Genomic DNA, 26090 nt, shown 5'->3' with positions numbered 1-26090 from the left:
TGTTTTTAGTAACATCTTCTTATTACTGTATGGTTATGGTTGACTTTGAGTAATTTGGATAGATAATGGCGAGTTTCTCTTCGTAAACTGATAATACGCCAAAATGGGTACGCACTCGGTGTTGCGCCCGCTAGTGTCGACTACGACAGTATCTTAATACCCTTGCCCCCAACACCGCTTTCAAGGCAACAAAACTGGTTCGGCCCTTGATAGGCGTTCAAATCAAATTTCCCGGATTTTGATGATCAACGATTGCTCAGTATCAAAACTACTTTAACGAGTTAAAGATGGTGGACGATGATAATGTTACATATGTCACCTCTTTTTGACTTATGAGCAAAACAAAACAAGTGAGTTTACTTTGCCCACAACCGCTTACAACCATCGGCTCATTCACTGACTACAATCATTCCTTTGAACGCAAACATGCCAGCACAAAAAACACTGCAACTTTATTTTTAAGCTTGGTTTTCAAAAAGATTTAATTATTTTAAAAAATAATCTTCATTACATAATCATCCATAAAAAAAACGTTTCTGCAACATTTGCTCAAGTCAAATCTGTAAGATTTAAATGTATTTTCCGTTCCGGAACAAAGTTTCAGACTTTAAGTTATAAGACTTTTGCACTTGAGTGAAATTCAGTGATTGAGCTTCGAAATTCTGTTAGCATAATTCCTGAATCTCTCTTGGCTTCAAAAGAGTCGATGTTGTCGCGTCTTCGCTTAGTAGCGTGTCCGTGGCGTTTTTTACTGCCATTTATGTTTTTTGTTGGATACCTGTGCTATAAGTACAGCCGATGAAGTCGTTGAATCAGATATATAAAAACTGCATGAGCTGTAACTGTTGTGTTTACAGTTTCCGTTTGTTCTGTTGTGTCTGCAAACACAGTTTTCTTCCATTCCAGATATCAAATCCAAACTGCCTCATGTCCGGCTTGTCAATATAGCTTGAAAGCGTGTAATGTCCATTGATGTTGTCTACACCTGAATTTTAGTTCGGACCAGCTAGAATTCATGTGTCAACAACAACAAAAAAACAACAATAAAAACAATAATATATCATTGTACATAAAGCACTGTTTGCAGGACCAATGCTTTGTGTTTCAAAATACATTAGGGAGACAAATAAATATGTACTTATTTTACAGAACAAAGATAACGAAAGTTTAAAGTGAATGGGCTTTATTATATTACTTCTGCGGGTTTCGTTTTTCATCCAATTGTTACTTTGTGAACGTGGCCACTGAATGTTGGCAAAAATCACGGCCAGTGTCCCTTGAATTATTTACCTGCTCTGTATAACAGACAATTGACTTCTTGCAGTGTGGTATACGTCACGGATAGCGTGGTGTACGTCACGGATAGCGTGGTGTGTAAATAACATTATTCAAGATAGTACCTTGCATAGTGTCCTCGATGTGTAACTGAAGGGGTATACGGAATATGATTCTTTGTGGCAAGTCGCAGCGCCCTCTTGAAAAGGAACAAGGCCGGCACAGCCTTCGTTTTTCATGATACTTAGCGAGTTGAAGGATCACTGGTTCATCCCCTTCGCAGGCAAGATCAACAGAGAGGACTTAAAAGAACAGTTCCTTGTTGTACCGATATCCAATCGAAAACCAAAGAGGCGATAGCGTTTTCTATGAACGGTGCACGATTACACTGACTCACTGTATTGGTATGGTACTTTGGGTTAAAAGACCGAGATTATCTCGTCGCATCGGCTCCTAAAATTCCAATTGAAGATTGTCATTATATAATGCACATATTATCTTTGGCAAGTCAACGTTGCAGTTTTGACAATGAGTTCTTCACATGAAAGTCAACGGCTTTTTGGTGCGTTGCAGAAAAAATGCATGTCCACTCATAAATCCCACTGACGTCAAAGTATCGTCAGGATCGCTAGGCTTGAAAGGTAGCTGATAAGCAAGGATGAGGATGGCACCCCCGGGACATCTGCGCTGACGTCACAGTTTTCCATGTTTGGCACTGAAATAGAACGGAACAGGGATAGAATGTATGCTGTATGAATATTAATGAGAAAAGCTATAATCCCAACTTGGCGTTCACAATTGAACTGAAGTAATACATATGATTAATGTAGCAGTGCCACATGACCTTTGTGTTTTCACGAATTACATTGACCCACCGTTATGCACATTGTGCCACTAGGAGCAGAATGGTTGCGTATTTATTTCAACAAAATGTATCTGGAGAGAGAGAGAGAGAGAGAGAGAGAGAGAGAGAGAGAGAGAGAGAGAGAGAGAGAGAGAGAGAGAGAGAGAGAGAGAGAGAGAGAGAGAGAGAGAGAGAGTTCACACCTTTATTCAAAATAACTGCGTTTTGTAGTCTGTGGTCAGCTGCTGTTTCTTCGGGTTGCGTTGTACATTGGAATTCTTCTATCGTTCCCTTGACAACGTCATTTTTATGTTGTATGTATGCCTGTGGATCGTAAGGTAACAATGTTCAGTATTAGATCAGATCAAGTTCGAGTATATATATATATTGAAAAAGTGTTAAGATTGTGTGAACATAATGATCGGTAGCTCTTGTTGGTATTCCGTGCAAGTACAAATGAATCAACGAATCAATACATTAGTGAAAATGTAATTATTGATTACCTAAGCAGTCGTTGATTCGACGTTGAATCAGGCCCTGTCTTTTACTGTACTGTGTCTAATTTGTAAAACGGTACTTACATAACAAAAATGATCATTAAGAATAGCACCATATCTGTTTTCCCTTGTGAGGAGTAAATAGTTGACGCCGGTGGAACCTTCCCACGATGCAATGCATTTGTAAATGTTAGACTTGTAATCTGGAAGTACGAAAAATATTTGCATTTTAATGTTATGAATATATCGCGTATTCAATGTAAATGTATGTATGTATGTATGTATGTATGTATGTATGTATGTATGTATGTATGTATGTATGTATGTATGTATGTATGTATGTATGTATGTATGTATGTATGTATGTTATTATGTTATTATGTATGTATATATATGTGTATGTATGTGTGCATGTATGTGTACACACACATATATATTTCATATATATTATCTCCATTCTCCACATATTTCGTATATATAATATATATATATATATATATATATATATATATATATATATATATATATATATAGAAGGCTGTTGATGAAATGATGATTGTTGTTGTCGTCGTTTTTTGTTGCCTTATTTTGTGTATTGTTTAAAAAGGAACATTTAATAACCAATGATGTACTAATCTTTCATTGAGAGTCTTAAACAACAGTTTGTTGTTTTGAAGAAAGCAAAGTCACCTGAATATTGTTGACTTTTACAACGATTGTCATCTTCAAGCGTATCATACGGGTAATTACATGCATCGAGAGTCGAGTTCCCGGATGAGCATCCGTAATTCCATCGATGGCGTCCGATGAAGGGACATTGCACTGAGTATAACTTCTGAGCTGAAATGGAGACATAACATTCCACTCATTGCTATTTTCGGCAACAAATTGCAATTATTTGCGATAAGCTGTGCCCTTAAAGGTAGTATATACGCCTGAAAAGTGAATTTCCCTAGGAAAATTTCAGCCGTTCTCTTTAAAAATCAAGAATGAAAATCAGGCGTCACCGTGAAAATTTTGGTACTAGTGAAACAAATTATCCAAGATTTACCAATATTTTAAATTCAAAATGGCCGTCATCCCTGTCTTTTTTTTAACTCTATGGGAAAAAAGAATTTTCGACTTTCGAAAAACTAAGACGGTGAAAATTTTCTTACACCAACAGCTTTAAACATGTGGTATATCAGAAAAGAATTGTAAAAGTTTGAGAGTCCGAATACCAGTCCACGAGGTAGTTCTACCTTAATAGGATAATCGAGTATGTTTGTTGCGTCTGTAAAATACGGTTTATAGATCAGCTCCAAAGAGCATTTAGAAATGCCAGGTATTCAACATGTTAACTGGTAATTATTGACAATTTGTACTTATCTTACCTTTCAAGAACAAAAGACAAATCCTGATTTGGAAACCAGTCGGCTAATATTCCTTGTATTGACCGTCTGACATACGGAATATTTTATAATTTCAATGTCAAGGAGAGATGATATAACCTAATTTACGCTACTGGTTTTAAATAAAATGTGCTTGAAGCGAAGCGGAAGCAGGCTGAAAAACTCGAATTTTTAGCTTGAGAAAATCTATCCCAAAAAGAAATTATATTCCTATATCGGTAAAGGACTGTTTACCCTCAGGCAAAATTATGTAAGAGCGTCACAAAATCACAAAACAAGTCAAGCTTTTTGAAGCTGCCGATTACAGTCCATCTGATTGCAAACGTGGGGTACAATCGCGAATATTTAATACATACCGTAGTAGGTTCCGATCGCGCCCTCCGCAGGCGGATCAGGGAAAACGTTGAGCGACGATGGACAGTCGGACACAGCTGGCGTCTTCCCGTTGGTAAAGGATGAGTACGGTGATATGTTGGCTGGGAGAAAAAATCACCAAGTTGCGTGAATTTTAAGATTCCATTTCACAAAAAGATCAAAATCATGATAGCTGTCGTCGGGATATTTTGGCGCTTCTAGATATATTGTGTCTTGCCACGCTGGGCGTAAATAGATAAAATCTATTGAGAGACTACTGGAGATTCGGAGTGCTCTTTCAAGAGATAAAATCGATCATTTTACATGATTTTGTATTATATGCAACTTCAGAAAATTAAATTATTTTTTGACATAGTAGAGATATCACACTAATTCCCGCTCAACACAGTCTGTGAAAAATTTCGTCGGCTCATCAGCGTAAATTTACGCAATTGAGCCTCTTCCGGTGGGCGGACGCGCGCTAAATTTGGTATAATGAGCAATATATGGCAAAAGCCCCTAGGCAATATGGAGGAAACTGTACTTAAATAGAGTGTACACCCGCCTGCGGAAGGGCTATTGCTATGACATTATATTAACATTTGTATTTCTGTCTTTGAAAGGTGGTTTCCTCTATTATTTTAGCATCAAAAAAGAAGAAAGCGGATTTTAGAATTGAGCGACCATCGTCGAAAGGAAATCTCGCAGGACCCAACAATGATATCGAGAGGTTCTAGCAAACGGAGCATGTGCCCGTCCTACGCAGTTGCAGTGGATGTGAAGCAGACGACAAAAAGTGACAAGTCTGGGATTGCACTACAAATGCGCGACAATTGTTCTGATCAGGCAGTTCTTCAAGCAAAATTACGACACGTTTACTCTGTTCTGCAAATTATCTCATCTAATTGGTTCTAAATTATCTAAACGCTGCGCTGTAATGGGGAGGGGCGCTGTTTTAGCACTGATAGTACTCTTTTACTAGCGTCAGCGCGAACTCTTGTTCAATCAGAACAGCGCATTCACTGTGAAGCTGATTTGAAAGTACGTTTCCTCAACTGTAGTCTTTGTAAAATAGCACGCTTGCTTCAAGGCGCTGAATATAGCCACTTCAAAATTAAGGCAAAGCTTGCAAAAACAATGCCGAAACTACTGAACTTGTGGCTTTCATGCGTAGGCCTAATAGGCAAAAGTCAGAGCGAGAGATCGTCAGAATGCAAACATTTGAAAATACGTCCTTGCGATTAAATGATTTAGCAACGCGCGATATATAATACGATAGGAAAGTTTATTCAGGACGCCCTCATGAGTACAGCAGAAGGCAACTTGCAGGATGTATCATATCCGTCACAGTCATCGTTGTATTTGCCAATACTTCCGCTCTCATTCCCATAATATCTCATTCTGAGGCGATGTACTGCCACACCAGCCAATGAAAACTCAAAGAATCGCGCAACGGTTGTCAGATAGGAACAGCGGGGTTGTAAGATAAAAAATGTAAAGACATGCTTTTCTATCTTGGATGTATTATTTCAAAGCTTTTAATTTGTCACCTATCAAGGAGAAACAGCTGTCTACATTTGAATTTCTAAATAGCTTGTATTCAGGAAGCTTAATGGACTGGCGTACATTATTTTCGCGCTTCAGTATTTGACGTGCTTAGGGAACAAACTTGAGCATTCCTCTTGTGTCGTCAGTTCACCATAAGCTGATTGCGCAATAGCAGAGACTGGGCGGACGCCGTGGCGCCAAAAGTTTCAGAACTGTCTTAGTACATTTCCTTACCCATTTTTCCATAAATTAGCAGAACGTTTTGGTTGACCTTGAAATAGGACCAACACAAGTAACCAATAAGCAGCAACCTGAGGAGTTCAAAAACACCTAATGAGTTTGAGATTTTGAGAGATGTACGAAAAAATAGGCAGCATAGCACTGACGTTCTTTATTCTATAAGTTCTACATGATCATGGAATTTACACATGAAAAGGTATTTATGACCGGATCTGTACAAGCAGTTTTCGTGTTGCTGGCTGATCAGCAAATGGGTGACAGTATTTTGCTAACCTTTTGCGATTTTTATCGCCACTGTGTGAAAAATTCAAACTATTTGATGTGTAGTTGTCTGTCAGACCCTGCCATTATTTGCTCTGAATATATTAGATTCTCAACTATAAACTTCGTTGGTCGTCTGTTCAATGATATGCAATTGCAAGCTTCATGCATCAACACTAACACCCAACATCCCGGACGATTTGTCTATAATTGCAGTTTGACTTTAGCGTACAGTCACGATGCGTATGAACTCCCAGAAAGAGTATTACAGTTATTGTAGCATTAAGATTGAAGAGTGGCAGAATCGGTCGAGTACTGTGGTACTCAAGGGTCAGAGATAGTAGAGCACCTGTACATGACTGCATGTTAAAGTCTAAGTAACACAGCTGAAAATTGGCTAACTCTGACAAGGATTGATGCTCGGGTAGCTAAAACTGTTGATGTTCCATAATTTCTGTTCTGCTGCAAATTGCAGAGTCTCGTTCTGCTCCCCCAAAACACGTCGAAATAGTCAATCTGTTACCTACCAACACTGTCAGGCTATATATACTGTCCAACCCTATAGGACTGAATTATAATCCAGATTAGGTAACTTGTTTGTCAATAATAAAATTGCGCATAGTATACACAATATATTGCGTGTACAAGGCCACATTAGGATATTGATTCAGGACCCCGAATCAGCCCTGTTAATGTGCTGAAAAGGCGACGAATAAACTGTCTTTACGGTTACCAGGCAGGTTGTAAACCTCCAGTAAGTGTAATTGGTCCAGAAACGTTGAAGTCACGTGACAACTCACCCGTCGACCATCGTCGGTGCCGAAAGTAGAAACGTGTTTCCCCGTCGCTGAAAACAGTCTGCTACGACAACTTGATTATTGCCGTTGCCATGGGAACCCGATTCGTTGTATGATCTTTGTCCGATGGTCAGTGTCGTGCGCTTGCCAACCCATGTGCCCTGAATTTCTCCCGGGAAGTCACATGACGAATCTGAGAGAGAGAGAGAGAGAGAGAGAGAGAGAGAGAGAGAGAGAGAGAGAGAGAGAGAGAGTTAAAATTATGATGTAAATTTTTTACTCATTTACGTACCATATGAATGACGGATGGTGTAACGACAGTTCAAAGTAAAAGTCAAAGAGCACCAGACTTAACAAATTTAGAAAATCTATTTTCGGAAGTGATTTGCATCTGAAATGGGGAAAACCAAGGATTTTGAAATGACATGGGGCACGAAGCTGTCTCTGACACAAATAACGGGTCAGTAGCTGTAACATTTGAAGGATTTTTCAGTTTGTGTTTTTAATGTCGACTGCGGCTTCTTTTTCTACTCCTCAAAGCATGCACAGAATTATATTGTCAATTCAGCCTGTGTATGAGTAGACAGCATTTTTTTATTTTTGACAAGTGAATTCTGGTCCGGACTAGAATTCATATGTAAATAAGTGCATTCTGCACGTACACAGTGTTGGCAAGCTAAATTGTAGATATGGAACTGTATGTTGCCAACACAGTTTTTTTCAAAGCAATATTTCTCATCAAAGATGACGAGAAAATCCCCTTATACTATATATTTTTAGAAAGCAGAGACTCTAAAGTTTAGTATGGTAGCAGTAGTTTACTCGAACGATGAAGTGGGTGTATATTTGGGGTAAAAAACCTCAATTTTGGTATTAATGATAAAAATTAATTTAAGTCAAAAATTTGAAACTATTTTCTGAAATGTAATATTTCACTTAAAAGAAGAGTATATGTAGAAAAAAAGAATAATTTATTTGGCATTATCTATCCTCATTCTAAAATGGCAAGGGTTGAAAGACTGACACTAAAAAAGTGATTAAAATCATGATAAGCAAATGCCTCTTTTTCAAAATGCAAGAATTTTATAGCCAAACAAAATGGTCGTTTTGTTATGTAGTATTTAAAGAACATAATGTAAAAATTACAGAAAGTTTGACCCTGCAAGAGTGGAGTTAAATTCTTTGGAATTTTTGAAATTGGGAAGAAAAAGAAGCCAGGAAATCCGGTGATTTGCATACATTTGCATAAATTAACGCTTCTGAATCACGCAATTTACAGCTGCTTGACAAACTAAAGAGTGAACCAAGCCAATATTTTAATCTCGGGTCAACTAATTAATTGAAATTGAATGAGTATTTGCGAAAAAGTGATTTTTGAACAAAATACGATGTGTTGGGTGCAGCGCCCCCTTAACACGCTTATAACAACAACTTTCAATTGACATTTAAAAAACGAAACTAGTGAAGAAATCATCAAACGTTACAGCTACTGGCCCTTTAAGATTCCTTTTGGCATGCAATGGACTTTGTCTCGATTTGTCGATATTCCGCGACTGCGCATGTGTGATATTAGCACCCTGGAAATCACAACGCAAAGCTCAGTGAGGATATAACCTGCAACTTCTCTGTTGCAAGTACCCTGGATGTGGCTTACTGTCTCAGTGACATAAATGCTATAGCATAGTTTCTCATCGGCCCATAAAAATTACAGCTGATTGGAGATACAAAAATACCACTTTTTACGACGGATTTGATAGTTTCTGTTCAGACTTTCTTCGTTCAACCATTTTTTATTACAAGACCGAAAAAGCTATAAAAAGTTGATCATTAGAAAGGCGAGGACAATATACTGAATCACCATGACTGTGTCGGCAGCTTTCGGGAGATTTTATTGACCTCGGAACCTGCATGACTGCCGATCCACTGTCTGTAGAAGCAAGCCATAGCTTTAAACGTGTAGCGAAGGCCAAGAAAATAAGATTGTTTCTCATCCTAGATATATTGTAAAAATGATGCGGGTTTTTTCTCGCATTTTTTTATTCTTCAACCAACAAGAACGCGCAAAACATGAAACAACATAGGAATGCACGCAGAGATAAATGCAAAGCAGTGTTGCTTTAGTTTTTTTTGTATCGCAACAGTTTTGCGATTTGACTTTTAGTGCAGCAATGCGGTTTTGACAGCTTAATAATATAACAGTGACATATGTGTACAGTACTAATGGAATGTTAGTGTCAGTTATTTTTTGTATGCAGTTCTGTTTTATACAGCATTGTGTTTTGCACTATCGTCGCGTAAGTTTTGCGGGTTTTTTATCTATTGCCTCATGAGCAGAAAAAAAGGTTGACGCGGTGGGTCTGAATTGACGCGCGACAGGATGAAAAACAAACTTTCTATTTTTCTTGGCTTAACGTAAAACGCATGGGCAAATGATATTTCTTGCTCTGATTAAGACAGAAAAATTAGGAATAAATTTGCATCATGTGCGAGGCGAAATCATTAAAGTACCACTATCATTGAAGAATTGGGGGACCGTGATATTAATAAGAATAGGGGTACGTTTTTCCAGCAATATTGGCGGAATATAGAGGGATGTGTTGCACATTATCAAGTAAGGTGTGATCAATGGAAACGAGCGGCTTTGGTAGAATGATGCATATTTGATAGGGGCGCCAAAAGCAGGCTCCATGGTGGGTACCCGGACGGAAATCTGACACGACTCTCAATCATATTCTGCATTTTTAAATTTTCTTGCAGGCGGAGATCAGAAAAGTTATATCTTGAGACCGGTTTTGCACTTTGATAAAAAATCAACATGTAAAAAGATATACCGAGCGTGCAAATTCGTGATAAAGACAACACCGAGAAGCACAGCCCACTGTATAATTTATATAGCCGCTTATTTATTTTTGAACGGCCCGGGAATAGTGTTCCGAACAGTGAGATGAAGGGACACCGCGCGCTGAAGAGAATATGCATTATTTATGAGTACGAGTATTTATTATTTAAATATACCTGAGCGGGAACTCGCAGACAAAATGTCGTCTGCAACTTGCCGACACGAAAGGGGATGAGAAATTCTAGTAATCAGTACGCTACGAATAAAATGGAGAAGATTTAGTCAGCAAATAGAACAAAATAAATACAATTTAACTGAAAATTCCCGAGAAGCGCACGAAATATTTTGTAGTTTGCGTTCAGCTAATTAGTACGGCCATGATGATTGATCAGAAAATGAATCGAATTCACATTCCCAGCGGAGTTGATTTGGGGGACATACTGACCATTTTGACTGGAAATTTGACAGTTTGTTAATTTAGCAACGTCAGTGTGGTAGTCCCCCAGGATGCATAATGGGAGGAGAGAAAAAAAAATCGCGAAGGTGACGATATAACATGTTTGTCCACTTTTCCGAGATACATAGATTCAGGAAAAACGATTCGTCAAAGCGCAGAGTTGAAGTGTAATTAACATCTTCTGTAAACCTTTGCAGAAATCAGCAAAATGTGAACATTTGCTCTGTTTTCCAGTTACTTATCGCCGGCCTGGTACGCCTGATTTTCTGTGACCCAGCTTTAGAGTCAGTGCCGATGACACTAACAAGCATACACTTTGAATCTCACAACATTACATCATGCCCATTATTCTAAGTGATTATCACACTGTAATTTCAGCGGATCATATGATATTTGACGCTATAAAAAAAACGCGGGCTCGACGGCGGATGGATATTCTCATGGCGAAAGGATAACTTGCTACAAATATCGCCTGTGTTAAACTTGCCAACAAGGACAGGTTCTTTGTTCCAAATAACGACTCGGAGAAGTAAAGGTGTTCATCATCATGCTCTGGCGGGAAAACGTTGAATATTACTCGAATCGCCCATATAGAACTCAGATACAATACAATGAATTCAGCAAATTAACATAGTAAATTACTCATCGTTGGGAGGGGGGTCCAATAGACAGGCAGTGCGTGTGCTGTAGACGATCTTTTGACGCAAGACCATGTGTCATATAAGTGGACGTGAACTCGGTGTAGATCGCGTGGTATTATGTCTACACGTTCATAATCAATCATACTTGATACTTAATCACCCAGTTTGACAAATTTGAGTCACTGCTCATGTTACTGAGCATATGAATACTATGATTTAATATGTACAGTGCTTATCATAAGCTTGATATCATACAGTATATGGAGCTCTTATGAATTAATGACGAAACGAGCCCTTCCTGAAAATATCACCGAATACACTGAATATTCTATCAAGAACAATCATACTGTGATGTTTTTGAGGGATGAGAATTTGAACTTCACGAATGCGCTTCAACTACACAGCTTGCAGGATGTGGCACAGGGATAGGACAGGCGTGTGCGTGAAATGAATGGCCTTATTGAGTAAAGCGCCAAATTTGACAACTATTCAGTGTGCTCAGTAAAGGGCCGATATTCTGCCTTGAGAGAGGTACATATATGAGTCAAACTAGAGGAGTCTGGAAAATGGAAACATTGCTAGTGTTCTTCTGTGTCCAGACTCCGGTGACGACTCTTTTCTGGCATTCGTAGTGATTGCAAGCTAAGCACATAAGCTGGTTTACCAATTAACTAGTCTTTTCCCCCTGTTTCGGCTGACTGAATTCTACCTTATTACTCTCCAAATTGTAGCTCAAAGGGAGAGAGTGGTCCTGAATGCCTAACATAGTAACTATCTGCCTTGATTTTCTTGAAGAGGGATCAACGAGATTTTGGGCGGGAAATGACTAACATGCGTGACAGAAACTGAACACTGAATAAATTGGAAAATGTCAATATTTTCCGTGTCGCGTCATCCTACGATCATTCTAGCGACAGTGAGGGACACTCGAGCTAATTGAAACACCTGAACCCAAACGATCGGATACATTGCCAGTTTCCGTGGCAACGAGACGAGGTCGAATATCCGTTGGGTAACGCGTGCTTACCGACAAGACGATACGATTTCACTCATGGGTCGCCGTAGCTCAGGTGTAATTTTCAGTAAGACGCCCTATGAATTTTTATACGATTTGAAAGTCATGTCGTCGAATCCGGCAAGGAACGATATTCATGACGTAAGTTGCCTCACTGATCCCTTTCCACAATGTTGCGAGATGATTCTGGCGCACTTCTGTAAAACAAAATATCAAGGTTTTCACACTTTGAGCGCTGTAATTTTTCCCGTCAAAATTTTAGTGCAATTTTTGATAAGTTTGGACCAAATGGACACCGCATTTCATTGGCTAGTTTTTTTTTCTCAAAATTTTGGCAAAAATCTTGGAAAATTGGCTGGGGTTTATTTTGTAAAGGGGACATAAATAGGCTCTGGCGCTCAAAGGGTTAACTGTTTGGACTAACTGGAGTACCTTTTTATAGTTGCTAACGTACCGTAACCATCGGATGAAATGAGCTTTACCCTTAAGAATTCTCGACTTCGAATTTATTCAATTTCTTTGTCTACCACTTACGTCGGTTACGAACACAATTTCCTGTCGAAAAGATCTTGCTAAATTTGCCTGATTTTATGTTTTGTTTATTCAATATCATTTCAAGTAAAATTTTATCTACACTTTTTCCTTTCTTCTTTACAATCTAGTTTTTTCTCTCTTGATTAACATTTGAATTTTGATCAATATGATGCTCTTATTCTTACAAGGAATGCATTCACATATAGATCACCTGTTCCATATTGCAATGCATCAACAATGCATAAAATCACAAACGTGTATTCGGGCACGAAAATTTGCAAACTACGTCCGTAGACTTACAATTTGAAACAATAACTTTGTGTCAGACAATGCTCTGCTTCAATATGGCAGGAGGACAAATAGGGACACTTGCGCACAAACGCGCAGAAATTTAAAAAAAATGCTTGGGTTTTGGTACTTCAGATCTGTCTACTTGTAGAGACCAAATTACGTCATTGATTGATGAATGGGCAAGTGACGTCATTGAATTACCGAAACCAGTCGTTTTGACTTATTTTTTGTTGACGTTGTGTCGGAACAAATGATAAAATCGAGTGACTTTGAAATGAGAAACTAACATAATAACTCAAATTTCCAAACATATCAGAGTGACAGGTAACATTCATCAGAAACCTGACACAAAATTTCCGATTCGATACACGGAAAAGATGGCACATTTACGACAGAAGTTTACCTGCTACATCATCGTAAGCAATGGCCTTTAGTGTAGACAACTCTGAAATTAACAGCGGTTGAACCCTATGCAGACGTAACAACGTTTGTCACAGCGAAATTTTTTTCAATGGCATGTCAACGTAAAGATGATTGTGTAATTGTCTCAGAAAAACGCCGAAAAATTTTAAAATCTTCATTTCACGTTAATGTGCTGCCATGTAGTAAATACACCGTGCACTATCGAAGTGTATACTCAGAAAGCGATTTGGTCATGTCCCCGTGATGGACAGCAGACATGAGATAATTGTGTGAGTTCACTTTATTGTCGTCAATTTAACCTCGTCGATTAGGGGAACTAATCGGTGTTCAATGGCTGAGATCAGTGTCAATTTCACACTATTAACCTTGATGTTAACATCGCTGTCTTCTGTATGAATGGCACGGCACACTGAAGTCTATGGAATCAAAATGCACATTTCTCATTACATCAATTCCATATCGGCATTAATTTCATTCTGATGTATTTGCCTTAATAGGTGAGTAGTGCGGTTCCCGCCTTTTTACGGACATTACGTGGTTTTCGTGGTGGCTTGCGATCTCTAAGGATCGTTGCTATTGTTACGGGGCATTATCTAAGGCTATTTCCACTGTTGTCAATAGCGTATGAGCGGAGCGATGGGGAGATGTTCCATGCCATTATATCAGCTATCGTTTCACAATCGCGTCAAATGCAAAAACTTACGTGACTCGAAACAGAAGTACACTGATAAGACACTGCAAACACAGCCTCGCAATGAATTTATTTCCATACTTGTTACCCTTCAGCAACATTTAAGAGACGAGACAACATTTAATGACAAAAATCAACAAATCAACAAAATCGTAATATATATATATATATATATATATATATATATATATATATATATATATATATATATATATATACATATATGTATATATAAATATAATGCTATATCAACAAATGACCAAATACATATATATGTATGTATGTATGTATGTATGTATGTATGTATGTATGTATGTATGTATGTATGTATGTTTGTTTGTTTGTTTGTTTGTATAATATATATATATATATATATATATATATATATATATATATATATATATATATATATATATATATACACATATAAGGGATGCTGGAGAATTGATTTTAATTGTAAAATCAATTCTACAGCATCCCTTATATATCTCGCTCTACATTTGTATTGAGCACTTTGTATCGGACAAGTCGAAACGCATGCTTCGTATATATATATATATATATATATATATATATATATATATATATATATTTTATTTTTTTTTTTTTTTTTTTTTTTTTTTTTTTTTTTTTTTTTTTTTTTTAACTTGAATATCATCAATCCGCCTTGTCTTGTGAACATTACAATGTTACATCGCGTTTACGGGATACATCGCATACTGATTCTTAACTGTAAACTCATCACGTTCTCGTCGAGTTTGATGAGTGGATGGTGCGATCGGTGAATCACACGCAGTAAGCGTGGCCATGTATCTACAAACACGAGTCGATCATCAATGAATCAGCACGTCGACTAAAGAGACGGCGCGACTGTCGATCGATGCGTCAAAAATACACCATACAAGAACAGCAGATGGCGAAATACGGTGTCGAGATTAGCAACGTGTGTCGAAGAAAGTAGTGCCCAGCAGGCTCAGTGTCGAAGATATGTCATGTCCTGCATGTCACAACCCATACTTCCCATTTGTATATGCGTGCCCAAGCTGCTAAATACAGAGATTCATATTAATTTATTGAAGTAAAGAAGATTAATATTGAAGACTCTACACTGCGTACCCTTGTCAACTGAACAACTTGCTTTGAATGTTTTCAAAGATGGCTTGCGATAAGTCTGGTCGATGTAGCGATTTCACATTCGTTTAGAAACATGCTCTCTGATGTAACGGTGTTATGATCGCAATAACATTGTCAGTCGAGATCGCTTCGACCTTCCCTTTTGATAGAAATTCAGTGATAGTAAATTTAATTTTCTCTGACATGTTTAGCGCCATGGCCGGTATAATGTCTCGCGTTAGTGAATTAAATTATCGGATTATGAGTCGTAGAAGGAATTACAACGAACTTTAGGGACTGTGCGTTGAAGATAGAGTGTCTGCCTTCCCAAGACTGAGCTTCATGAATATTTCTTGATCGGGGCTACTGTATGATTAATTGGCCCAAACTAGCCTAAGTGCCTATATTTCAGTAACGAGAGACATAGTTTGAAACGAACGATCGAAAGTGCAAATAGTTACTGAATTATGAACAGATTAGGACATGCAATTTTGTCTTGAAATAGTGATTGGTACATCAGGTGTCAAGGATAACTATTTTCAATTTGACATACTTTTAGTCTTGCAGTGTTGATCAGGAACAGTAAACTACGGTAAGGTAAGGTAGCACCGACTGTTTGGCATTAGCAAATGCGTTCTGGAATACCTTGAAGATTGTTTCTGAATCTGTTGAATGTCCTTTCTCTATCATCACCCTATCACCATCGCTATCTCCCTTATCAAGTGTTTGGTGTGGCATATATTATCTTTTCATAGCACCATTTGAAAAGAACAATCTGTTTGTTGATATTCATAGCAGAATAAAACCGTTGTAGTCTCAGTGAAATTTGTTCTGAGACAGAATAATTAAATGCATCACATATTCTTATCTTAATCTAATCTGGATGCTCTTGCCTTTCGCCTCTGCGGACTTTTCCAAACGGTGCAATGACGTAATGCGATTACAGGTAGCGTACGTTGTGGGATGAACTAATTTCCTTGATTTCCCCGGGGCTTGTTGTGAGCGTTCTGCCGGCCAGTGAAGCTGAATAGTTAAGAATAGTGCGAACATCCGTGTGACTGCCTGACCAGGGTAGTGCGCTTACAATGCATGGCGTAACAGCCGAACTCGAGCTATATCTTGGTATGCCCGCAGAAATATTGAATTATGTCTCGCCGTCAACGCCCATTCGTCGTGTCGATGTACTGCTCTTGATGTTATTACGATATTGACATCATTGACCCAGAGTAGATGAGAAAGTGAACTACCAAACCTACTACGACGTATCCGTATCTACATAGCATATTTGTCTTTCCCGTCCTTCATTATGAAGACATGCTCTCACAATGTGCATGCGTTTAATATGCATTTGTGATTTTTAAAAGTCCTTTTGCTTATGATTTCAAACATTACATGTTTCATTTTTCGTCTTTTTTGGCAAGACTGGACAAAGTTGGACCTCAAAATGAAAAAATTTATAAACCAGGTGGACCTTAAACTGAACAATTTTACAGATCAACGCATTCTTAGAGGGTCCAGTTGCTTTTGAAGGCTATAGGTGGGCCCTTCAGGTAACTCGTTGAAAGAGCCTGCAGCTGTAACTCATGGTGATATGTTCAACGTTTCTTTTACGTCAACCAAATTTTCTTGTTCTATTCCCCAAAGCAGTTGGAGATCCACAGTATTCAGCCTGCACATGTTAATTAAAACTTCCGGTCCGCACTAGAATTCAAATGTAAACAATACATGTACAGTGCATTTTACGTACACGCTGTGTTGACAAGCTAAATAGTCGATGTTTCAACATGCTTCGGGGATTAGAACAAGAACTTGCAATAGCGGCAGAAGCAATATAAAAATCATCAAAATGTACGGCTACTGGCCTTTTGAGACTTGGCCCTGTGTTTTAAGGTGCGCTTCTGTATATTTTGGTTCTCCATGTCTGTGCTCTTACCCAATATCCCTGTGTATCTCTGTTTTATCATTCTGATATTTGTTTTATATAATCTGCCTGAAATAAAGATGAAATGATAACGATAAATAATAAAAAAATTATGTCCCTGCAGCGGCGTAATTGCGCCGGCTATCGCATGATAGATAGACCAGACACCCCGTCTTGGACACAGATGTGAATTCTGTGGTAGAGATGCCGTGATAAGACTGGGAAAATATTACGTCCATAAAAATATAAAAAATGACGTGTTAAGCGACGAATGGTGCAAGGACGTGTATTCTGTATCCGATGCGATAGATCTTGGCATTTACAGTCAGCGGTTCGTTTCTGTAAGATGCTATCAGCAAGTCTGATAGTGAGAGTCGATGTGGGTGATGTCAAAGCGAAATAAAGTATTATCGGGTCTAAAATACGACAATGTGAAGGAGGCGAACACGGGGATAAACGTTTAAAAGTTGTACGCGCGACTGAAATAACACCCACTCACACATCCGTAGCTTGGTAACATCAACCCACGACCAGAATTTTCCGAATTGCACTCAAAGAAGTGATAGCTCTCCTCGGAACTAAAGACTTGGTCGATTTAAATCGAACTATTACGCTTCGTTTTACGGCAAGGAGAGTACAATAGGGAAACCATATCTTCGTCGGCTTTGATGGTTTGAGTGATATTCATTCCAAATTTTTAAGTCACGAAGAATATGACCCGTTCAACAACCGAAACTGCATCATACCATTTATTGTGGTAGATACTGGAACTATAAAGGGTGGCTCCATTTAAAGCGGAGAAAAGGACCAAAGTAAGGAACACACGAGTTGTTGGGAACAGAATGAAAAAACAAGCCAATCTTCGCACAAGAACGACACGGGTAGTAGCATTGACAGAGTATACGACATGTACAACGACAATAATAGTAAAATAAGTTACGAAGTCGTTGTGGAGGTCAGCCGTACTTAAACTTGCCCAGGTCTCCACCTATTCGTGGCGAGGTATGGCAGTGCAGAACGCCTGCCTGTCATAGCACGCGCAGTACGCACAAACACAGAGAGCAAAAGACATAGCCGAAATATCTTACACTCACCCATTTTCACGAGCGCTGCGGAACGAAGTGCTTAAAATTAAACACTCCCAGGGGATAAAATCATCGAAGCATATGACGCTGATGACGTGACAGTCAGTCAAAAATAAGTGCTTAGAGTTCTACAGCTGCAGACGTCTGCTCTTATCCGTCTAAACGCATCAGCTTGGTCACGTGAAGTGTGTGTGTGTGCTCAAATTTAACGCAATGAGGTAATTTTTCCTGCTTATGCCGGAAGTTCCACCCTTTCTCGTATATACATATTTATCTGACCTATTTCTGTTCCAACAGATACCTCTTCATTTAAGTTTTGTACCATCCAGATCTTTAAGATATAAAAAATGAGCGCATAGGGAGTGAAAGTCTTAGGACAAAAGCTGTGCGTGGAAGGACCACAATAAATATATGTATATCCCAGTTCGCACAGCTAGGCGCCTCTATACGTCACGTTGCTCCAGCGGAAACCTTTCAGCGAGGATCCTATACATTTCCTGAAAGTTGGCATCATCTGATCATGGATATGGCGGGAAGGGGAGGAGGTTGATATCACTGTTTTAGGCCATGTTCCATGTAATTAAGCTAGAGGATTCGTTATCAGTGGAGACAAGCCCATTCAGGCGGCTTGAACAAATTCTAAGCTTATGATGTCAGAACGAGCAACACATATCTGAGAAATATATTTGTCATTTTTTTCATCCTACACATGTTGTGATTATCCATGAGAATATTGTTATGAAATGCAAGCACATATTTTCCTTCGGTTATGTTGAAAAAAAACACAAAGTAAACAATTGAATGTTGCTATTAACTTTTCATGATACGTTCATTATTTTTGTTTTATAAAACAAAACGGATTCTTCGTCTGCTCGCTAGAGGACATTGTCCACTCACTGCACTGTCAAAAAAATTGAATAGTATTGTTGGTAATTGGATTCTACTCCTTGCTATAATTCACTTTCCAATAATAACATTAGATATCATTACGCATAGATTTTGTAATGGAAAAAAGAAACTGTATTTTATATATAGGAAAGAAAAACAAAGAAACAATGAAACAGACATCAAAAGTTACGGCTAGCACACAAATTTGACACGGCATGCTTCGTAGTACAAATTTACATATTTATGTAAATATATGTAAATATTATCCGGAATAATTTTATAATGGAGGATCAATCACCAATGTTGTTGAGATCTTGGAGACAGAGCTGAGGCTGGAAAAAATCATTTCAGGTTCAGATACACATGTAAATATCATTATTTTTTTATGTCAGTTTTCTCTGTATTTCTTGTCTATTTCTCAGTGATTTGAGATAGAGTGATGCCTTGGGCACCGTGACAAATCTTTGGCCTCTAAAATTTTCACAATTTTTTTCTGAGCTACCACATGCGTTGGCGCCTTTTGAATTTCTTTGAGTGAATAAAGATTTTACTTTCTATTTGTTTGAAAAAAATACTAAAATATATTTTTAAGAAGTAAAATTAAATTTATTTTTTCCCCATATATAATTAACACAACCTGAGGATTGCTGCAATTTCATATATCATTAAATCTAATTATATTTGTTTCCATAGTATCAAATGTGCGCTGTGGCCTATATTTATCTGTAGAGATTTGGAAACGAAGAGAATGGGTCTCATTGGGTAAAAGTTTTTAAACGTCTAAATTTTTTTTACAAGAGCCCTGCAAAGGCAGCGCAACGGCATTTCCCAGACAACAAATGGAATTTGATAATTAAGCTCTAAACTATTGTGTAATCACGATGACCTGTGGCATATTGAAACCAGACAACTTGACTTTTTAGATACCAATCGATAAAAGTGTAGGAAAAGCAAAAGAAAGAGAGCCAAAATTTCTCGGGTTCATTACAGCGATGCACTGCCACTATAAAATGCAAATACACGCCATTGTTGGCGAATTTTACGAGGGTATAAAATGAATAGTTCTTTCTGAGACTGCTCTTGACTGAATAAAACCGCATAATGATGATCGTCTTAATCTACTGAACAGGCGAAACCTACATCAGGATAGAATTATTCATAAGTTTTCACATAAGCGTGAAACACGGCCAGCTTGCGAAGGAAGGGTGTTATGCAAAGCTTGGGGCTCTAGATACGTGGAATCTAGTCTAATCACACTAGGCGGGAAAGCGTCTGCGATGACAAGCGCCCAAGGACGCTAAATATAGACGAATACGCATAATCGCAATTTGATGGGAGTCTCACGTATGAACGTCATTATATAACTTTCGGTAACAACTAACATCTAACAAGCTGGTTACGCAGGCCTTCGCAGGCTCGTTTGGCGTTTTTAAATGAAAGGCGATAGATTAAATTTAGTTCAGTATTCAAATAAGATGCTCAGTAGTGACATGCTTTTACTCTCTTGATATTAGCAAATCTGGTTTTAGTTTGTACGTTATTTCATATAAACAGAAAAATCACAATTGGACATAAGCCGGAACTATGTATTGAGCATGCGCACAAAGGCATTGTGGCTTTAGAACGTCTCACACATCCATGGACATTTATTTAATAGCATTTCTTTTTAATGAGGCAAGGGGTAGGGTGGGGCAATAGTTAGAACTTTCCGATGTTCTTATTCACAGTCGACCTTGATTTGCGTGACAAATGCCAAAAGCCTTACAAATCACTCCGGGGGGGGGGGGGGGGGGAGATCTAGAGAGCAAGTTCTCAGCCCATCCTCGTTCGCGATGTCAAGTGCAAGTAGTACAGAAGGAATAATTTCCAATGGACCGTCCCAGATTGGCTTTTCTGTCATAGCCCTGCACCTTGCAAGCAGACGAACAAGGCACCTCGTGCATACTGTGCCGTTGCCTTGGAAACGCCGTTGTTCACACTAAGTTTTTTGAAGGCTCTTATCAGGATCTTGTTCGAATATACAATTGTATTGGGATAATTTCATTTGTTTGCTCAATTTAAAACGCAACTGTCCTAGATCTATATGTCCTAGATCTATATATAAAAAATGCAACATGTTTACAAAGAAATTCTAGTCCGGACCACAATTTACTTGTCAACAAATCAGTGCAGTCTACATATGAATAGGCGGAGCTTAGAAGCTCAACACTGTGTATTTCAACATGATTTTGGGAGTAGAACAAGAAACTATAGTTCATTAAAACTGAAAAATGTCACAGCTAAAAGCCGTTTAGTTAAGGTGTTCTTTGAGTCTGGCTATACCATGTGCATGATTTCTGTATCAGGCGTAGTCAGTGATCGCTTTTTGCCATAAGAACTAACCTGTATGAGACTCAGAGGAAACTAATATTTCTTGCACTTTAGAAGTCGTCCAAAACACTAGGCGATGGAATTATATGATTCTATCTCTAAAAGCGACATAGGTATGGCGGCAATGGATATCTGCATAGGCATAGGATATGATAGTTATCGGGTGAAGACTTTGAAACGACCGAGGTATGACAAAATAGCCAAAGGCGCGAGTCTTATTTACAGATTCGAGTAGTAGATACGAAGATGGCGCGTTCTAGTTTTGAAATTTCAAACATAACCTTATGTGTCCTGAGAGGTTCGATTACCGACGGTGACGTATTTGTGAGTTCTGACGCTGAGGCGCGTACGAAGCTGCCAACTCGAAGTCCCCTAGCCGATTAAGAACCGTATAGAAAGCCAACTGAAATCAAGACTTAACGGAAATAAGGACGACGTTTTTAAAGTCAAAGGCAGACTTGTCGTCTGCCGCTCGCCTATTGTGAATTTTAGAAGCACATATCGTCGGTGCCGATCGGGCGACTTTTAGGTCGTTTCCATGGCATCGTGTGCAGTGAGTGATTTATGATAGGTATATAATAAGATAGATGATACGTCATTCTGCCGCTGTTTGACAATTAAACTCGTACCGCCGCGGGCACGCCGCATCGTTATGACTATACTGTTCTCGATATCACGTCTTGTACGAGGTTGCTCCGCCAGTCCCCGATCTCACTCCCTGGTGTCTTGCGCGTTGTTGTTTCCCCTGATTTTCTATTCTAAGCTTGTCACTGAGTTTTTCCCAGCACGCTTGAGTGGACAGATATATGAGTGAACATCAAGCTCAGTCGGTAAACTTCCTGCATTATATACGACTTGTTGTTTCTCTGAGCAAAAGTAACACGCCGGTTAAAAAACACCCCGCGAGGGCGTGGCTTTCCGGAGACACCGCTCACTCGATTGTCTGCTATTGTACACTTGATAGCCGTTTCACCGAGTCTTAATACCCGCTCTCAACAAATCTGCATCGATTTTCTCCCTTTCTCATTCCCAGCGCGTCTGAGTTGATCAAGAACGCTGGAGCCACCGAGAATTACGGTTTTACGTCGACGGCGACGTTCTCGTGGCCCCTGAGAATAGCAGGTCTGCCAATTCAAGTTCGTCTGTCTGCATTTGGTTCGTGAGTAACGTACACATGTATTAATCAAACGCAAAATGGTACTATGATTATTTTCAGGCAGGACATTAATCCTCATTCGTCAAAGGTATGACTGTGACGCGGACAGATGCCGATTTATTCGTTCCATACTCATTAAACATGAATTTATAGGTCATTAATTTTCCAAAACCTACCAACAGTGACTGATCAGTATTGTTTGATAATTCAAATTTCACCCGGCGTCTTTTACTACGATCGCTAAATTTCAATCGGGCATTTTATCTGGAAGTTCTAATTTACATGCCACGTTTTTAATTATAGCAAAATTGTCCAGGTTTGTACATGGTAACGTTTGCAGATCTGGCCTGTTCTGAATAGATGCATCGACACTCAACCCTAAATAATAATGATAATTTGAAAATTAGCTCGGTAAAAGGAAAATTGTCCTCAAGAGAGTGAAGAATAGACTCGTCAATGGAATTTTTTCATCGGAAAAATGAGTATATTTGTATGATTCCGTATAAAACAACCGTGACTGTTCAATGTCACAACTAAGTCCAGGAGCACTGAGAGATACGGTGAAAATGATACCCCACTCCCGGTCATGGAGAAGTTGAATGCAACGCAAAGGGCAAAGAACATGGAGACTGCCGAAGGGAAAAGCGGGCAAAAGTTGAATTTTAAGGTAACGGTTGAATACTAGTGCCCGCATATATACACGGCCAACAAAGACGTGCAGAAGTATATAAATACACGTGACTTCTTCATTTTTAAGCGCCCGTCTCGGTGCGGTGAGACTAGAAGAACATGGGTCATTTTTTAGTTCGCCGGTTCGTGTTCGGGGACACAAGCAGAAACAACTGTACACCATTCGTCATGAAAAAAGTACAAGTTATAGCAACGATATCTTCTTGGCAATGCTTACGTCCAAACACTCAAGGGAAATTAATCATTGCCAATGTACGTGATGAGGTTTATGAATTAGTAAGTTCTAATTTAAAAAAATCGCCGGACTGGCCCCCTGGATATGATGATATTCATAAACACCACAGGCAAGCTCAGAGCCGATTAGTCGCAGAATACGTTACCGCGTGCCCGTCGTTAATATTATTTGTACCACGCCCAGCCAAGCCGCTCGGAAGTCGTTCAGTAGATAGAAAACGCAGAATATCTTCCCCAGAAACAAACTGTGTGAAATTTACATCGCAGGTGGTCGTGTAAAGAGTACCGCACTGCGTTGTTTAGTGAACTTCTACACCGTAAAAACTTGTAGAAGATTGTATTTTTCGAGTGATAATACAAAAAGTAATTCTATTTTGTGCATTATTTATACCGGGGAAAGCCGGATTAAAAGTCATTGTATCAAAAAGTCGCACTGAAAGCATCGGTTTTGGGCAAAATTGCAGAGAGCTTGTAACTGAGCAATTTAATGTCCAGAATCTGACTGCGACAGAGACGAACTGATACGGTCTTCAACGGCTCCGATAATCTACATTCCGTGAAACGCAAGCCACTGTTAGTTTACAACGCTAAAAACTGTGAAGTTCATTTCGGAAAAATGTGTAAGGATGAAACGGAATCTGTCAAACGAAGAATTCCAAGTTCAGGGATTTAAAGGCTTCATCCGCCTGTTGACAGGGTTGGAAAGATATTGTCGCTGATAATGATAATTTGAAAGAGGAATGTTGACCAGAAGCATAATTATGCGACATAAGTGAGATCGAGTTCTCTTAGACACAAAAAAATCCGATGTACCGTCTAACCCTGGCACAAGAAAGTATACACGCCTTCAACCTGGAAAACCTTGTGACAAAGAATCGCCAATGCACTGTGAATGATTGAAGAAGTGTGGCGCGTTTCACCTGAACACCTTATAGTTTACAATGCAGCGCAGTTAATGTCTGCAGTGCTCGACACACCCGAATACGTTTAATAGTGCATGCCATTTCGCCCACCTAACGTGTCTACTCTTTTCACAAAGGCTCGTAGCGGCGACACTGAACGAAAGAAAACCCTACCTGTTCGAAAGAAGAGCAACTGAAACACGCCGGCGAGAAATACCATTTTCCTTCTCTCCAGCAGGGCCGTCATTGTCGCGGGTTTGGCGTCCGCTCCTGTCACCTTATTCTTGCCATCTGACAAGACTCACTGTCAGTACGATCAGGTGTTTCGGCTTCTATTTTGATATACTGCGCAAACGCCGATGATGCGCCTCCCCAGGCGAATGCGAAACGCGATGAGCGATCGCATGAAAAAAGGCGACGAGACCCCCTAAGTGACTTGCTAGACTGACTTTTATTTCGCGCATTTAAAAAATATACATGCTTCTTGAAATTATTACCTCGGCGGTCTACAGTAAAACGGGTCGTCCTTTACTGCCGTGCCGGGTCACAGATTGTATTTTACCGAACAAGATCGTTTGGTTTAGGGGGAAATTCAATTAAAATTTTACAAAGGAATCTTTCAATCACCGAGCCATACACCAACAGAGGTGAAACCCAGTCAATTTTTCCCGCTTGGTTAAGTCTATTTAAAGACATGGGCACCCATACCATTCTGCAACTGTATCTATTTATCTGATTAGCATAACAACTCACAGACAGATGGTCTGAATAAAACATTTATCGTGGACGACATACGACAGAAAATTTTCAGCGCCAATATCAGACGTCCGTCATAGTAGGCTGTGTCTGTAGTCCGTTTGTTTCGTTGACTTGTGGGTCGATCATGATTGATGTCGATTTGAAAACAATAATACTATTTCAGGGAAACTTTGAGGTAGTAGCATACCCATAACTACAACCTATCAATATTTAACAACAAATGTGGATCCATATTTCGAAAAGAGATTTGCACATCTAGCGATGCGTGTCACTGGATTCTAGTATACAACGGTATCTTGTCTCAAGACTCCACAAAGAAGCGTCCGTGTCTCGCGGGGTTGCACGATCCCAATTGAATCGGCCATCGGCTAGAAATGTTGTACCACCCGGGCCAGCGACTGTGTGGAGTCTACCTCCGAGGGTAAAAAACTGAATGTTTGAGTTACAGAGTGAGATCCCCGGGAATCTGTATGGGCAACAGTAAATGATACAAATATAGGGTTTGCATCGACCAAATATGGGCGAGCTCACGAGTTGTTTTAGCTAGATTGCTCAGTGCGCCCATGAATGACTAACATCTGATCCCTTTTGTAAATTTCGTGACTTCTCGCTTTGAATTTGTTTGCCCATGCATCTACATGTATTGCAGAGGAGAATCCTATAGGCTCACCATGGAACTTATAGGCCGTATGATGATCTAGTCACGATGATGAGACCTCTACTTTAGTCAGGGGAGAGAGAGACAGAGGGAGAGAGAGACAGAGGGAGAGAGACAGGGAAACAGAGATAGAGAGGGAAAGACAGGGGACACTGACAGTGAGACATAAAAGAAGACAGAACAATTAAACAGAAGTAGCGACTGGGTGAGAGTTTT

At 39.2% G+C, this 26090-nt stretch overlaps 1 protein-coding gene across 3 annotated transcripts; it reads right to left on the bottom strand.

The window, feature by feature from the left end:
* Window positions 1-459: 459 nt before the first annotated feature.
* On the bottom strand, window positions 460-24873 carry LOC139115323 (uncharacterized). Of its 3 annotated transcripts, none has more exons than XM_070677349.1 (8): window positions 24632-24873; window positions 7211-7400; window positions 6144-6220; window positions 4364-4483; window positions 3307-3456; window positions 2701-2819; window positions 2323-2443; window positions 460-1990 (listed from the first exon to the last, which is right to left on the bottom strand). In XM_070677349.1, the coding sequence occupies exons 1-8, from the start codon at window positions 24702-24704 to the stop codon at window positions 1884-1886; spliced, it is 957 nt and encodes a 318-aa protein (XP_070533450.1). In that variant the 5' UTR covers window positions 24705-24873; the 3' UTR covers window positions 460-1883. The 3 variants fall into 3 exon arrangements, with proteins under 3 accessions (XP_070533450.1, XP_070533449.1, XP_070533448.1); XM_070677348.1 differs by lacking the exon at window positions 24632-24873 and adding an exon at window positions 18227-18336 and having other exon boundaries at window positions 461-1990; XM_070677347.1 differs by lacking the exon at window positions 24632-24873 and adding an exon at window positions 17145-17166 and having other exon boundaries at window positions 461-1990.
* Window positions 24874-26090: the final 1217 nt, after the last annotated feature.

This window comes from Ptychodera flava, chromosome 17, assembly GCF_041260155.1.
Source record: "Ptychodera flava strain L36383 chromosome 17, AS_Pfla_20210202, whole genome shotgun sequence".
Classification (NCBI taxonomy): Eukaryota; Metazoa; Hemichordata; class Enteropneusta; family Ptychoderidae; genus Ptychodera; species Ptychodera flava.
The sequence above is the reverse complement of the archived record's forward strand: the minus strand, read 5'-3'. Positions and strand labels throughout refer to the sequence as shown.

What these genes read in the sequence shown, in the direction of transcription:
- LOC139115323 (XM_070677349.1), bottom strand. Translation starts at nt 24,704, where the DNA reads ATGACGGCCCTGCTGGAGAGAAGGAAAATGGTATTTCTCGCCGGCGTG. An exon ending in TAAAAGTCAACAATATTCAG is followed by an intron (nt 2,820 to 3,306) that starts GTGACTTTGCTT and finishes TCGTACTTCCAG; the next exon opens with ATTACAAGTCTAACATTTAC. An exon ending in TTAATGATCATTTTTGTTAT is followed by an intron (nt 2,444 to 2,700) that starts GTAAGTACCGTT and finishes TACGATCCACAG; the next exon opens with GCATACATACAACATAAAAA.